The 15,960-nt window shown below is 49.6% G+C and overlaps 1 protein-coding gene across 1 annotated transcript; it reads right to left on the bottom strand.

Annotated features, from left to right (window-relative positions):
- Positions 1-3,948: 3,948 nt before the first annotated feature.
- Positions 3,949-6,927, bottom strand: HES3 (hes family bHLH transcription factor 3). Its single transcript, XM_035118803.2, has 3 exons — positions 6,847-6,927; positions 6,050-6,131; positions 3,949-4,355 (listed from the first exon to the last, which is right to left on the bottom strand). The coding sequence occupies exons 1-3, from the start codon at positions 6,925-6,927 to the stop codon at positions 3,949-3,951; spliced, it is 570 nt and encodes a 189-aa protein (XP_034974694.2).
- Positions 6,928-15,960: the final 9,033 nt, after the last annotated feature.

Below are 15,960 nucleotides of genomic sequence, written 5' to 3'. Positions count from 1 at the left end.
TCGAAAATTAAACCGGTCCATTTACTGTCCTGTGATGGTATCCAGCACTAAAAGGTCCCACCTTATCAGATTTCCCCTCCAATTGGATATTCTGGTGAATATGCAAAAATGCCTGCTTGTCTGAATTTGCCAATACAAAGTAGCCCCTCTGCTTTCTTTTCTTTTTCTTCTTTCTTTCTTTCTTTCTTTCTTTCTTTCTTTCTTTCTTTCTTTCTTTCTTTCTTTCTTTCTTTCTTTCTTTCTTTCTTTTAGAATTTGATGTTTTCTTTTTCTTGGACCTGATTTTCATTGAGTCATTCTGGCAGCAAGGCAAAAGCTTTATGAGCACAAAAACAGCTTGCAGGATCAGGCCAATTGCCCATCTATTCCTGCATCCTGTTCTCACAGTGGCAGACCAGATCCCTGAGGGAAAGCAGCAGGCAGGATTTAAGCACGAGAGCACTCTCCCCTCCTGTGATTTCTTTTTCTTGATGAGATTTTTTCAGGCTCACCTTATCCAAATGTGACTGGGATTGGGATGAGGAGCACAGCTTGGTGCTAAGGTCTCTAAGGTGCTACTGGACAAATTTTTATATATATTTCGACTGTGTCAGACCAACACAGCTACCTACCTGAAACTTGGTGCTAGTTCTGGTCTTTCCTGAAGGGGCCCAGTGGACTGTTGTCCAATGCATTGGCCTATTAACCTATGGATGTCCCTCAAGGCTCCCCCATGCTGTTTAAACATTTTCATCAAAGGTTGGGAGCCTGTGGCTCTCCAGGTGTTGCTAGCCTGCAACTCACATCATCCCTTACCAAGGGCTACGCTGGGGCTTCTGGGAGCCTAACCCCATCTGGTGTAAAATAACACATTGCCCAGTCTCTGGTCCTCTTTCCTTTCCGCAGGGTTGTGAAATCTGGTTCCCAGTAGCAGAACGGATAGGGTTGCCAGACTCAATAGAGGACAGGACTTATGTGCCTTTAATTGCCCTGCTCTCCTATGAGTCTGGAAACCTTAAAGAGAAACCAGCAGGCCCTTTGCTTGGAAATTAAACAAAGGGTCTGCTGGTTTCTGTTTAAGGTTTCCAGACTCAAAAGAGAGCAGGGCAATTAAAGGCACAGAAGTCCTATCCTCTATTGAGTCTGGCAACCCTAAGAACGGAAGGAGAGAAGAGTGTGGGGTTTCAGCTGCTGCTGCTGCTAAACATGGCTAGTACATGGGTAGGCAAACTAAGGCCTGGGGGTCAGATCCGGCCCAATCGCCTTCTCAATCCAGCCCGCGGAATCAGCGTGTTTTTATACGAGTAGAATGTGTCCTTTTATTTAAAATGAATCTCTCGGTTATTTGTGGGGCATAGGAATTCGTTCATTTATGTTTTCCCCCAAAAATATAGTCCGGCCCCCCACAAGGTCTGAGGGACAGTGGACCGGCCCCCTGCTGAAAAAGTTTGCTGACCCCTGGCTTAGTAGCATTAAGACTGGGGAAGCGAATGAAATGGCTCCTTGGTTTTTAATGTGCTTCTCGTTTGGCAAACAGCTGGAACTTTGCATGGAATCACTCCCACCTAGTGGTTGGCAAGAGCATCACAGGCACCCACCCAAATTCCTTGAGTTTGTATGCATGAAGATACAGTCCCTCCCCTGCTATATAGGCTCTTAAGGACCTCGTGTGAGTCCTACTACGTACTAGATCAAGCCAAGGGCCCAATTAGCTCAACAGCATCTGTTCACAGCAGCCAGCCAGATTCTCCAAAGAGAAGCCTCTGAAAGCAGGGCGGGAAATGCAACAGCCCCTCTGAGTCAAATGATGTTTAATGGCTTCAGGTGCTGACTGAATGACCCAGTTAATCAGCAACCAGCTCGAAGTGCCCTTTGTAAACCCCCCTCAATCTTAACCGTAATTAGCACCTCATATAAAAAAGCCCCACAGGGAGCCTCCAATGGGCAAGGGAAGGCTCCCCCCTCTTCCTTAGTTTTTGGCACTTAGGAATAAGCTTCACCTCCCATGATTCAGGCTGCTGTGACAGACAAGGAACCAACTCCAACTCCTACTCCTGGCCCTTTCAATGAGGCCATTTCAACACGTTCCACAGCAATTGTTTGTGGGCTTCTTCCTTCTCCTAGAATAAGGATTGGGGGCAATTGTGCAGGCTAGGGATTGCTCTCTTTCTCATCAATGTAAGGTGAAGGAAGAATGGGGGAGAAAATGATAGGATTGCGCTCTGGGTACTGCAACTGATCCCAAGTATGCTTAGTTTGCAAAAGGCTTTAAACTCTATGGTGTCTATTCACAGGGGAAACTGTGAGCTCCTTTCCATTTTATAGGCACTGGCCACAGACTGAGAAGTAGCTGACACAGGGGGAAATTGCACATTAGCTATAGAACGTGCAAAGAAGAAAACCCTAGAATGGTGACTCATGCAGAGTTGCAACAAGCACCCTCATCTCTGGGGGCTGGGTTCACAGTCTTAAGAAGAGCCTTGATGGATCATGCCCATCTAGTCCAGCATCCTGTTTTCACAGTGACCAAGGACTTGAGCGCAACAGGAGCTGTCTCCCCACTTGGGCTCCCCAGCAACTGGTATCTGGGATGCTGCCTCTGACAAGGGAGCTAGTGGCAAATGATAGCCTGGTCCTCCATTGAAAACCACCCAAGTTGGGAGCTGTCACTACATCTCACAGGTGCCAAGGTCCAAGCAGTGACCTAGGCGGGAAGTTGAGGGATGCACCAGTAGCTGATTCTAGCCTTCTGAATTGTGGAAAAGAGGAGACCCACACCAAGTTTGGGGTAAGGCAATTTTATTATTATTTTATTATTATTAAAGTTGTTACATTGTTTTAAAGTAACTGTACACTAGTTTTTATTAAGAAACAGTTTAAAAAAGAAACGGAAGTTATTCATATAAAAGTCAACGTCGTAAAAGTTACGTTTTCCTTCCTCTGATGGGAAATGCAGAGCTGCAAGAAAGGAGGTGGGCCTGATCCTGTGCAAAGGTTGCCAACCTTTTTTTTTAAATTAAAAAAGCTAGCTCTAACGGGCCCTTATCTGGCGGCAATGCTGCTTTCATGTAAACGTGTCCCTTGTTGAATCCTGTGGCTGCTTAGGGCATAATAATAATAGAATCATGGAATTGTAGAGTTGGAAGGGACCCAAAAGGAAATTTAATCCAGCCCCAGTTGTTCTGTTTCCCCCACCACCAACTCTCCTCCTCAACTGGCAATTTCGCCCTGTTCATCCCTCCCAATTTTCCTGACTCCCCCCCCCAAAAAAAAATTTGAAAATGGGGTCGTCATATTAACTCCTGCTCCCAATGTAGGGGCCTATGTGCCTTTAACAGCTTTGCAATGGGCAGGAATCCAACAGGTGAAGCCTCCTCTCTTCCACTGCCTCTCTGTCCATGGTGAAAACGTGTTTTTTTCTGACAGGTTTGGTTTTTCTTGCGTTGTCTCCCTGCCCAATTTTAATACAAAATAGGGGCACGGGGCTAGGAAGGATTTTTAAAGCGTCAGAATCTGGTGCCCAACACAGAATGGGGGCTCAGCTCAGACAGGACCAGGTCGTCGTTGAAACTAAACGCTTGCTTCAGTTGGAACAGGGATTCTGGGCCTTTGGGGTCTGGATCGGAACCACCCAGTTTATGCATTTTAAGGAAGAGCAAAGTATCCCTTGTGGGTCCACAGCGTTGATCAAACTCGAGAAATAGTCTCTCTGCCAGTCTTCAAAGCCGCCCTCCCATCCCCTCAAGCAAACCGTGGTGCCATCAGGATTCTAGGGCGAGTGCCACACACGGGAGCCAATGCGTGTTTCCTCGGGAGCAAGCGCCATGGAGATCAGTGGGGTTTACTCTCATGTAAATGTACATACGGTAGGATGGCAAGTTCCAACCTAGCGCGCAGGTGGAGGCCGGCACAGGACGCAGCACCAGAGCGCACGGCGAGAGCGCACGGCCAGGGCGGCGCACCGGTTTCTTACCAAGGTCGCCACAGCTCTTGGCTCCGCTCAGGGAGCGCCTGCCCGCTCTGGCCCCGGTCGCTCCCCGCCTGGCTGCGGCCTCCCGCCGCGGGGAAGGCAGCCTCGCACCCTCGGCCCTTCAGCGGCCTCGCTTTCCTGAGAGTCGTCGTCGTCGGCCCCCCGGGGCTGCCCAGCGCGGCCAGTCGGGCTTTGGGGAGCGCCGCCTGAGGGTCGCTGTCCCTGGTGCTGAAGACGCCTCCGGCGGCGGCCATGGGCAGAACTCGGGCGAGCTGGTGCAGGAGCTGGAAGGAAGAGGAGCAGGAAGCTTCGCTGGCCGCTTCGGAGCGCAGCAGAAACTGGCGCACTCCTTGCAGGCAGCTCCGAAAACCGGCCTGGTAGTCGGCGCTCTTGGTCAGCGACACCCCTGGAGGAGGAAAGAAGTCGGGAAGTCGGATAGAGACTGAGCCACTCACGCTCCCAGTCTCACTCGCGCTCCAGGACTCAAGATAGGCGAGAGATGGCCACTCTTAGTTTAAGGTTTAAGCCAGTGGCTCACAAACTTTTTCAGGCTACCGCCCTCTTGGTTCCATAAACTCACTCGCAGTGTCCCCTACTCTATACAAAGCATTATTCAGAATATCTGTTTGCACGACCCACTGAGGAAGAATAAAATTCAGAACAGGAGCAATTAATTGCGCATTCATTCAAAATCAAATTAAAACTAGTTGGTTTCATTAATTCAACGAAATTAATTAGCTTGATCCAGTGATACCAGCTTTCCAAAGTCTGGTAGTATTTTACATTTCCAGTGCTGCCACCCCACTCCTTTGCCCCTGCCCCCCCAGTTAATCCCACTGTCCCATAGAGAGTGTTCTTGCCCACTTTGGGAACCACTAGAGGTTAATTATCAGAAGCTGTTACTGTCAGAGGCAGTGAAGGTTCACCTGTGGCCCTTCAGACGTCTCCAGACTTCAACACCCAGTAGCCTCAGACAACATGACGAATAGCCAAGAATGACGGGAGTTGTAGCCCAATAACACCTAGGGAGCCACAGGGTCGCTATTAATTTGTGTCCTGCAACAGCCGATTGTGTAAAAACAGCTCTGCTAGGACTCCAGCGCATCTTCCTTTTTTTTTTGCTCAGAACTGTGATGGTCTGATGATCAGTTACAATTTGCTAGCACTTGTAGTGTTCGGTCAATTAGTTGGTTAATCAGCTACGTCTTTTTTTTTTTTTAATGGAAATGTGTCCTTGAATGATCAGTCAGCAGACTTTTAAAAATGAAAAAAAACAAAACTATATTTTATTTAAAAAATATGGCTACTAACTGTAGACAGCAACCAGCATCTCTGTATCTGTGTATGCAGAAAGAGAATGCCTCTTCTGAGGCTATGTCTTCTTTGATACATCATTCTAGAAACCCAAGGGACAGTGCAACCCTGTGCCTGCCTAGTTAGGAGTAGGCTCCATTGAGCTCAAGGGGGCTTAGACCCAAGTGTGTGTGGTATTATAGCTGAAGCAATCCATCTTTTTTGAGGTGTTGCTTTCCCCTATGACAGGCACGTCCAACAGGTAGATTGTGATCTACCAGTAGATCACTGGACGTCTGCAGTAGATCACTGGTAGATCACCGGCTCCCCCCAAAGAAGCCCAAGAACCAGGGCTGGCTCATCGTAGACCCCCGGTGGCGCAGGGCACCATGGCGCCGGCCCGCCAGGAGGGCACCGCGAGCTGCGACCGCCCGCTGGCCGGCCGGTCCGCCAGTCCGCTGTGCAGCTGCGCGCGGCGCCCACCTGCCCACCGCGTTGGGAAACGGGGCGGAAGGGCGCCGGAGATATCTGGCGCACCATGGCAACAGGGGCGCTTAAGACGGCGCTGCCAAGAACTTTGGCTCCCCGAAAAAAGCTAAACATTTTAGCCCAGCAGCCCAAAAAAGGAAGCTCAACAACTTTGACCTGAACCCCCCAAAAGGGGATAGATCACTGCCAGTTTTTAACTCTGCGAGTAGATCACAGTCTCTTGGGAGTTGGCCACCCCTGCCCTATGACAATCAGCTAAAATGTTAATCTACCAATGCTTCCTTAATTGGGTTCCATGGTTTCATTTGGGTGGTTTACCTTGGGCCGAGGGCTGTAGGCTCTTCATGTACTTTACGCTCAGCTCCAGGATATCTGCCTTCTCCAGCTTGCGTTTCCGGATCTGCAATTTCCCCACAAAACCAAAGAAAGCCAAGGGGTTACTGGGGTCATTTCTGCCCGCCCTGCCCTTAGTGAATGACTTCCACCCCTAAACCTGTCGGCTTCTCTCTCAGCTGGGTCGAAGGACGGAAGTAACTTATTTATTGCATTTCTATCCCATATCTACTCATTTAATCCCCACAGCAGCCCTGCGAGGTGGGTTAAGCTGAGAGCCAGTGGCTAGCCCCAAGTAGATTTTCCATGGCTGAGTAGGGATTTGAATCCAAGTTTACTGGAGTCTCACCACCTTTCCCCTGATGTACCAAGCGCCAAGCGTCTCCCTTCTCCCGACTCCCCCACCCCACCCTGCACTTACGAACATCAGAGTCAGCCCTATACTAAGCCAGACCATTGAGGCATCTAGTATGTTATTGTCCTCCTCTCCATGGTTTCAGGCAGGAGACATCACTAGTCCTACCCGGAGATGCCTTTTGGGATTAAAACCGGGACCTTCTGCATGCCGAGCAAGTGCTCCGCCACTGAGCTGCTCCGTTCTTCCAAAATTAGTGTGATGAGAAAGGTAAAAAGACGGAGAGGGGTGAAGAGGAGCAGGGGGTCCTTTGTGCTCCTGCCTCTGTCATTTTCAAAGTAAAATGTAACCCCCTTCCGTGGGGATAAACTGGCTCCCCCCGACCCTCCCCCTTCTCCTGGAAATGCAAGGGAAAGGGGAGCCTCACCTGGTGGGAGTAGTTCTTTTCCAGCAGAGCTTTGAGTTGCTCTAGGGAGAGGTTGATACGAGCTCGTCTCCTCTTCTCCATGAGGGGTTTGGAGACCTGAAAAAATGCACACAGGGCGGGGGGAGATCTATTTATTTATTTTATTTATTACATTTCAATCCCACTTCCCCTCCCTCCAATGAGCTCAAGGTGGCATGCACTGTCCCCCCCCCTCTCCTAATGTAACAACAACAGCAGCAGCAGCAACAACAACAACAACTCTGTGAGGTAGGTTAGGCTGAGAGGCAGGGACTGGTCCCAAGCTTCATGCAGGGGAGGGAATTAGAATGCTTAGAAGTCCAACACTCCGACCACTACACCGCGCTGCCTCTCAGGGATCAGCTAGGCATCCCTTATCCATCATCTAGGCTTAACTCTGGAATTTAAACCACATTATATCACATACCGGTAATACCATATGTGATATAGGGAAGTTTTTAATGTGTGACATTTTAATGTATTTTAATCTTTGTTGGAAGCCGCCCAGAGTGGCTGGGGAAACCCAGCCGGATGGGCGGGGTACAAATAATAAATTATTATTATGATGATTACTACTACTACTACTACTACTACTACTACTACATATTCATTCATTTGCTCACTACATTTTTTTGTCTCAAATGCATTTTTTTAAAGGGTATACAACTTCTGAACCAAGAAGAGATGAAGGGACTCCTGAGTGCACACAGAGTGCATTCTTTCCACCACAGAATAAAGACATAGGTGGGGGGGCAGAGGGGCAAGCACCCCCCACAAAGTATCTCACTCGCCCCACTTGTCCGCCTCCTGTGGCTGGACTTCTACCATTAACAGAGACTGTTAATTATCTTTCAGATATTTTAATATGTGGGGCACAACTTGCCCACCTAGAAATAAACTTTCCCCCTTCTGCCCCCCCATATTTTTTTCTGGTGCCCCTACTGCCTAGAGAGAGTTGCCAGACACCTGCAGATTGTGGGTGGGTGGGGAAGAGCTTTCAGGTCAAAGCAATCTTCTTCTTCTTTTGTCTAGATATTGACTATTGGGTGATATATGCTGGCTTTTTGCAGTTTCTCCCTGCACTCTGTATAAGCTCAGGGGAATCTCCAACTATTCCTGGCATTGGGAACAGGTGCCAAGCTCATATTGGGAACACATTAACCCCTAGGGGAAAAAAACACATGGCAAAGGGACCCTTTTCTCCCTCCACCCTGGGGAGGGGGGGACAGGTAGGCTGCCCCCCTGTCCTTTTGCTCCCATCTGTAGCATCAGACCCACCAACCTTGCGGAAGGAATTGAGTGCCCTCCTCTCTTGCAGTCTGTGGTCCGTACCCATCCTGCATCCTTTGCCCTCCCTGCACCAAGGAGGTGGCATTTTATCTCCTGAGTTGTTTTCCATTTCAATGGGTCCATTCAGGCTGGGGAACCTCCCCCCCAAAGGGGAGGGAAGAGGTGGAGGGTGGAGGAGAGGGTGGGGGCTTGCAGAGAGATGGAGGGCGGGATAGAGGCATTTGGATTTTCCTGCTGCATCAAACAGCTTTCAGGTCTTGCTTTAAGGACAGATTTGTCATAATGCGCCTTGTCTACTTAGAAACATCCAGGCCTTGGGGGGGGGGAGGAAGAGCGCCTTAGTGGTGGAAGGCACCAAGCCCCTGGTGAATTGTTCCTCGTTGTAATGTCCTTCGAGCATGTACAAAGCGCTTTCCCATTTCAGTGGAATAACTACACAGCCCACAAACAAGCCAGAATCAGGAGGGAAGCCAAAACGGACCCCAGAACCTCTTGGTGGATCAGTTAAGCACTTGCTTACCCCCAGGGACGACAGCTTTAAAAGTGGGGGTTGTTTTGTCTCCTGTAAAAACGCCCAGGCCAAATAATTGTGAGTTGATTATGGCACTTGGATCCTGGCGCTTGCTTGCTTAATCCAAATACAGTGGAGGCTGGGGGACAAATCCTAGGCAAAGCAGTCAATCAACAGCTGAATCAGGCTTCAGCCCTAAGCGCAGCCTGTTTAACTCATGACCTGAAATATAGAATTGCGCTGTAAGTCACAAAATGTTGGCTTGAGGGTTGTATGCTCTCTTCCCATTCTCATCCCAGCCCTTCCTCCTCCTGGTGCTGTGGTACGAGGAGTGTCAGACAAGGGTTCAAATAGTCTCTCGGCCCCAAAGCTCACAGGGTGACCTTGGGTCGGTCACAGCCTCTGGGTCTCTACCCTACGTTACAGGGTTGTTGTAAGGATGAAATGGAGAACCACGCGCAGTGCCTCGATAAAAGAAATGATTAGGCTCCCTTGCAGTTGAAGAGCCAGGATCCAAAGCCTTCCTCCCAGGGAGGGTCTCCCTGAGTGGCCATCCATCCGCACATTTCATGCTGGGGACGAAGGAGGAGAGCTGGACAATGTAGCAATTTTCTGCCTTTTTGTGACTGTAAAAGAGCGTAGCCGCTCTCGCTGAGCTCCGCCTGGACATGTGTCCCATTAAAGCATGGCAGCGAGGATGCAAGGAGGGGAGAGGGGGGCAGCAGGCACGCTACTTGCTGTTAAGTGGTGGGGAATGCTCCACTTTCCCCTGTCCTCCTTTCTCATCTCAGGGAACCCCCCAAGGGATAGGTCTCTGCTCAACTTCCTCTATGGCTGCAGGGAAGACATAGCTCAGTGGCAGGGCACTTGTCTTGCATGTAGAAGGCCCCAGGTTCAATTCCCCATAGGGTCTCCAGGTGGAGCTGGGAAAAGACTCCCCGTTTGAAATATTGGAGTGCTGCTTCCAAGCCCGTGTAGACACTACTGGGCCAAATGGAACACATCAGTCTGACTCCATGTATGGCAGCTTCCTATGTTCCTACAGTGTTTTCTACACTTCCTTGCTTTTGCTGGTGCTCAAGACACCCCTGCAAGGTAGGCCAGTAAGGGTGACAGTACCCCATGTGGCAGGTGGTTACCTGAGATGTGGTCATTTGCCAAAAGCCCACCTCAGGGCTTTGTGGCAGAGGAAAGACAAATTGGGGGGGGGCTTTCAGACTCACAGCAGAGCCCTCTTTCTTCCCACCCACACCCCACATTTTCTTCCCTGGGGTCGGGGATTGGCATCAGAGTTGCTTCTTGGTGTGAGGGCTGAGCCACAGGAGACATGATGTGTGCCTCTGAGCATGTGCAGAGTGCTTTCACTCAGGCCTTAGTAGAGAGGATGCTAACTAAAGATAGATTTTCCATGCTGACTGGCAGTCTAACTCGAAGCAACAAATACTTGGGTGTGGGCTGAACCAGAGGGGAAGGCTGATCTCTTAATGTCCTGCTTGTGGGCTTTCCAGAGACACCTTGTCTTACACGGTGAGGAAGCGTGACCTTTGGGCCTGATCCAGCAGCGCTTTCTTTGCATTTCATGTGTTTATTTAGGCATTAATAGTTGTACTGTTTTCTGTACATTAAATAGTGGGAGGGTTTTGATTCTTTGCTTTTGCAAGAGAGCATAACTGAGGCAAGAGGTTTAGAATGGGGGACTAACAGCCAGGGAAGGAGGACAATATTGCAGAGCACTTCTCATTCGTCTAGTGATGCAATTCATGAAATTTATTTCTTGCAAAGCTGGAAAGCTGTGTACATTTGGAATAATCCCCCCTCTCTTTTTTTAATAGTAGTGCTACATTTTGGACATTGCTTGATGCTTTCTCTTATCTGTATAATCGCTGATGTTTTTAATCCCAAGAAGAAGGAGGAAAAACCCTGCAGATTCGAAAGAAGATACACTTTCCTAGGCAGACCTTGATGATCTCGGGGTTCCTTGCCCCTGGACCTTTTGACTGCATTTTTGGGGGTGGGGGTGGGAGGCTGGGTTGTTTCCCTGCCTCCGAAGTGCACATGGGAAATGAGCTTGGCTGGGGAGGGGGGAGGCGTGGCCCTAATTCTCCTCGCCCCAGGCCTGCCCCATGAAGCCTGAGTCTCCTGTTGAGGAGCCCATTCACTGCCACCACCTCCATAATAGGCGATTCGCTTTGGTGCCTCAGACAAAAACCCCAGATGTTGCCAGGCGCGGCCTGGCGGTGGGAGCCGGGCTGCTGCTGCTGGTGCTTTGGTGGGGAAAACAGATGAAGGGAATGCCAATGACTGTCTAACCCGCACATGCATGCCCCCACCCCAGCTAAGGCAGGCATGCCTGCTCTGAAATTGTAAATGGAAGCCAGCTTGGCTGGAGGTGGGGGCCTCCTGGCCATTGGATGGCCCAGAGGTGGCCAAAGGAAGTCTCCCCCCCTGCCTGTAATTTGTCCTCCCTCCCTTCCAGTTTCTTAAGGATACTGTCTGCTAACCACACACACTACAGTTGGAAGTGGGGGGGGGAGATCACAAGGAATAAGGGACCTTTTATTGCTTTGCCTGCAATATGGCTGAACAATGTCAGCAAGTGGGAACCTCCAAGCCAGACTGAAGGGCCTCCCACCTCCTTTTTCAGCCCCCAGATGTGTTGAAACGAACAAAAGTCTGGTGGTCTTTAAAAAGACTTAACCCATTTTATTACGGCATGAGCTGAGGTCTGTTGGTGTCCCAGTTCCTTCTTCCTGGCTCCCAGTTCCACAATCAGCACTTGAAGTACATGATAGTTCTGGAGGGGGCACATCTCTGCACCCCCCCCACCACTGAGATGCCCCCAAATCATATGTCTGCCTGACCAGGAGGTTGTCCCCTTTTCTGATGCACTTGGTCCAAAGCTTCCAAACAGGGAGCTGGATGTTTTGCACCCCAAAATAATTATGGTGTCAATCCAAACCATGCACCCCCATGATGAGGAGGTTGTCCCTTTGAGGAAGTCCTGGCATCCTCTCCATCCTAAAGCTGATTTTCCCCCCATCAAAAAATAATAATAACCCAACCTCACTCTCAAAGCTGACATCCGTCTATGGCGGGAGTGACCAATATGGCCCTTTCCAGATGTTCTGAAACAGAGAAAGAGCATGCCTTAGTGTGCAGATTTTTGGGAAAGCCCAAAGGAGTCTTTGGAGAGATTTGGCTAATTCTTTCTGCTCCAAAAGTATTTACATTTGACAGTGAGAGTAGCACAGCAGCTGAAAGGTTGATCTAGAACAGGGGGTCGCCAAACTTTTTCAGCAGGGGGCCGGTCCACTGTCCCTCAGACCTTGTGGGGGGCCGGACTATATTTTGAAAAAAATATATGAACGGATTCCTACGCCCCACAAATAACCCAGAGATGCATTTTAAATAAAAGGACACATTCTACTCATGTAAAAACACCAGGCAGGCCCCACAAACAACCCAGAGATGCATTTTAAATAAAAGGACACATTCTACACATGTAAAAACACGCTGATTCCTGGACCGTCCCCGGGCCGGATTGAAAAGGCGATTGAGCCGCATCCGGCCCCCGGGCCTTAGTTTGGGTACCCCTGATCTAGAATCCGAGCAGTCCTGGATTCAAATATGATCTCGGCCACAAACTTGCTAGGGTTGCCTTTTCTATTCAAAGGATGGGGAACCTGAGGCCCTATCAGCATTGCCCAAACTTGGGTCTCCAGTTATTTTTGGACTACAACTCCCATCATCCCTAGCCAGCAGGACCAGAGGTCAGGGATGATGGGAACTGTAGTCCAAAAAACCACTAGAGACCCAAGTTTGGGAAACACTGCTCTAGATGTTGCTCAGCTCCAGTTCCCATCATCCCTGGCTATTGACCATCCTGGCTGGGGCTTATGGGAGTTGGAAGTCCAGCAACACCTGGGGTGTGGGGAGAGGTTCCCAACCCCTACTGTATCCACTTTCCTGAAAACATCTCAAGATTGTTCGACTAGCAGCCTTAAGCACACCACTCTCAGCTTCCATCTGCAACAGAGGAAGAAGACAGACATGCAAATATATCCACCTCTGTAATCCTCAGAACAGCCCTGTAAGGTGTTGGCACCTCTGCCTGCCAAGGTGTTCTGTGTTACTCAGAAGCCTGCAGATTCCTCCATCAACAGAAACTAGCACATGCAGTTAAAACACCAACTGACACAGGGAATCTGTCCCAGATCAGGGCATGGTGGGGTGGATGAGAACAGACAAGTAGCTAGCTAGAAACCTCATTAGATGATCCTCAGGGTCCCTTTCCAACTCTATGATTCTATAAGAAGAGCCCTTCTGTGTCAGGCCAAATGACCCATCTTGCTCAGCATCCTTGTCTCACAGTGGCCAACCTGACTCTTGCGGGAAAACTTGGAAGCAGGATCTGAGTACAAGAGCACTGTCCCTTCCTGTGGCTTCCAAAATTGGCATTCAGAAGCATTTACTGACCGCCTCCATCCCTGGAGGGATAGCAATAGCATAGTCATCTTGGCTAGCAGCCATTGATAGCTTTCTCCAATTTATAAGCTCCCCTCTCAGCCTAGGGCTGTTTCTCCAAGACCACTCTGCCTCATACCCTCTTTGGGGTTTTTATTTTGGAGGGGGGGGGAGTGGGCAGCAAACTCTGTGTCCTACTTGTCCAAATGGGCCTTGAAGTTTCAGGAGGAACCCTGTTTTTCTCTCTATCCTGGAGCAGGATGAGGATTAGGAAGAAGGCAAGCCCCCCCCCCAATCTCTCCACCCAGAGTCTCCCTGCTTGCTCTGTGTAGTCCAGAGTCAGCCTGTGCCTGGGGAGATTTTTTGGGGGGGGAGTTAGATGAGGCTTGTCTGTGTTCCTCCAAACAGATGGGGGGGGGCTTCTCTCCCACCCGCTCCGGTAGCCTGTCTGCCCCTTTCATGGGGGAATATTGATGTGTTCTCAGGAAGGACAGCATCTTACACCGTGGAAAATCGTGGCCCGCCCCACAGTCTTTCAGTGTTGTGAGTTGAGACCCCCCCTCCAAATAGCCGGGCACTCTGCTGAGGGGGGTGGGGGGGCTTGGTTTAACCCCCCCTTGCACAGACGTCCTCTTGGAGGGTCTTGGCTAAAGAGGGAGGTAGTTGATGTATTGTATAAAGGGCCTGTGAACTAGAAAGCAAATGTGGGGTGAAGTGGGGTGGAGAGGGTGGTTATTCAGCCCCCCCAGCTCAATTGCTGCAAAGACTGAAGGCTGGGGAGGGGGGCAGGCTGAAGCAGCTTAGGGTAGGATCCCATAGAATACCCCATGCAGCACCCCCTCCCCAAATCTGAGGCGTACCCTGGTGGGTGCGTCTGTACACCAAAACTGCCTTGTTAGCAAATCTGTTAAGTCTGATTTCTTTGATCCGAGACGGGTTTGCCTAAAATAAGAAGGGAGACACAAAATAAAAAGGGGGGAGGGTTAACATATAGCGGAAAACCCCAGGATGATCTCGGTACAGAGTAAAACGAGAAATTGTTTCAATTCCTTTTGCTGGGAGCAGAGTAAGCTGCCTTGCACTGAGTCAGATTCTTGGCTGATATAGCTCAATGTTGCCCACACTGACTGGCAGCAAGGGCTCTTCAGGCTTTCAGGCAAGGGTCTCTCCAAGGCCTACAGGGAGATGCTGTTGGGGATGAAACCTGGGACCTTCTGCATTCCAAGCAGGTGCTCTGCCCACTGAGCCGAGGCCCTTCCTACGCCTGCCTTGCTTGCAGTATTCGAACCTGTGCAGAATCTTACCATCCTAATGACGAACAGCAATAATAGAATCACCCACACGACTGTTGCTAAACACAACATACACATTAAATGTCAAACTCGTACGTGCAACACAATGTGATGTGGATCACGCGACAGCTTTGTTGTTATGCATGCGGGGTTTGCTTCTGGAAACGCGCAAACACAGATGAGGCTGTGTTGGCACATACAGGCAAAGGGCAGGCGCGGATGTCCGTAGGCAGTTGGAAATACTCACTTTGTGGCACAACTTTACAAGCCGTCATTCATAAATGTGCATGCGATGAGCTTGAAATATTGTTAAGAATGGCATAAAACGGATGCCAAATAGATGGGGCCCCAGCGATTTTGTACTGGTTTTCTCCACCCTCTGCAGTCCTGGAGATGTCTGAACATGGCCAATAAACCTTTGCATTGCAGCGGGTTTGCCTAGATGACCTCTGGGGGTGCCTCCCGACTCTGCGATTCTATGAGACCGCATGTGCTGGGATGGTGGGCGGAGGTGCCCGGCTGAAAAGGACAGCAGGGTGAGGCTTAGCCAGCGCCTGCCTTTGTTAGGGACACCTCCTGCCTCTCTGGGAGCAATTTGTTAGCTAATGATCTGTTTCCTTGCCATAAAGCCCCCATGGTTCTCCCTCCCCCAGAAAAAAAAAGCTTTCTCAAAAGGGATCTTCTATTAGCAACCCAATAAGCCTTGTTATGTTGATGCCCCTTTCGGCAGGCCCAGCCCAAGGACCCAAAGCCCACTTGGTGGAGCCGTGGAGGGTAATTAAACAGGAGGCTGCAAAGCTGGTCTTGTATTAACCAGCCCCAGGCTCTCTTGCCTCACTTTTGGCATTCAGTGGGGTGAAAAGAAGAAAGCCATGCGCTCCCTTTTTCTAAACAGAATGGGGTCTAACCGGGGCCACAGGAGGAGGGATGGTTCCAAAGGCAGTATCAGGCAGAACTCTCTCAGAATCATAGGATTGTAGATTCCCAAGCGTTATCTCAGCCAACACTTTACAATGTAGGAATCACAGCTAAGGCATCCCTGACAGATGGCCACCCAACCTTTGATTTTTTTTATTAAAGATTTTCTTGATTTACAAAAATACATGCCTTGTCTCTTTTTTTTCAAGTTTTACAGTCTTTTCTACAGATCTGTTACATTTTGTTGTGAGACTTTTAGTGCTGAGTACAGTATAAGGTCAGGAAAAAGAGGGGTATATTTTTTTTTGCAGTGTACTTGTGGGGGTTTCGTGTCGGCGTCCACTAGATAGGTTCTCTTTCTATTCGTTTGTTACATTTCCTTGATAGTGAGAGTGGTTGGGGGCCCTGGGTATGGTTGGTTGTCTATGTTTAGCTGCAATAGGGTTTGTTTGCATTTGTGAGTGGGGGTGGAGTCTTGTTGGGTCAAGTAAGCCAGATTGATTTGTATGCTGTTGGTGGGTTCTTCTTGTTGCCTTGTTGGGCTGTGTATGTGATAAAGGGGAGCCGTACTGAGGTGAAGGCATCCTCTCCTATTTATCCCTTTGTGTCAGTTCCAATTTA

Source organism: Zootoca vivipara, chromosome 6 (genome assembly GCF_963506605.1).
Source record: "Zootoca vivipara chromosome 6, rZooViv1.1, whole genome shotgun sequence".
Taxonomy (NCBI): Eukaryota; Metazoa; Chordata; class Lepidosauria; order Squamata; family Lacertidae; genus Zootoca; species Zootoca vivipara.
The sequence above is the reverse complement of the archived record's forward strand: the minus strand, read 5'-3'. Positions and strand labels throughout refer to the sequence as shown.

What these genes read in the sequence shown, in the direction of transcription:
- HES3 (XM_035118803.2), bottom strand. Translation starts at nt 6,927, where the DNA reads ATGGAGAAGAGGAGACGAGCTCGTATCAACCTCTCCCTAGAGCAACTC. An exon ending in AAAAGAACTACTCCCACCAG is followed by an intron (nt 6,132 to 6,846) that starts GTGAGGCTCCCC and finishes GGGAAATTGCAG; the next exon opens with ATCCGGAAACGCAAGCTGGA. An exon ending in CCTACAGCCCTCGGCCCAAG is followed by an intron (nt 4,356 to 6,049) that starts GTAAACCACCCA and finishes TTCCTCCTCCAG; the next exon opens with GGGTGTCGCTGACCAAGAGC.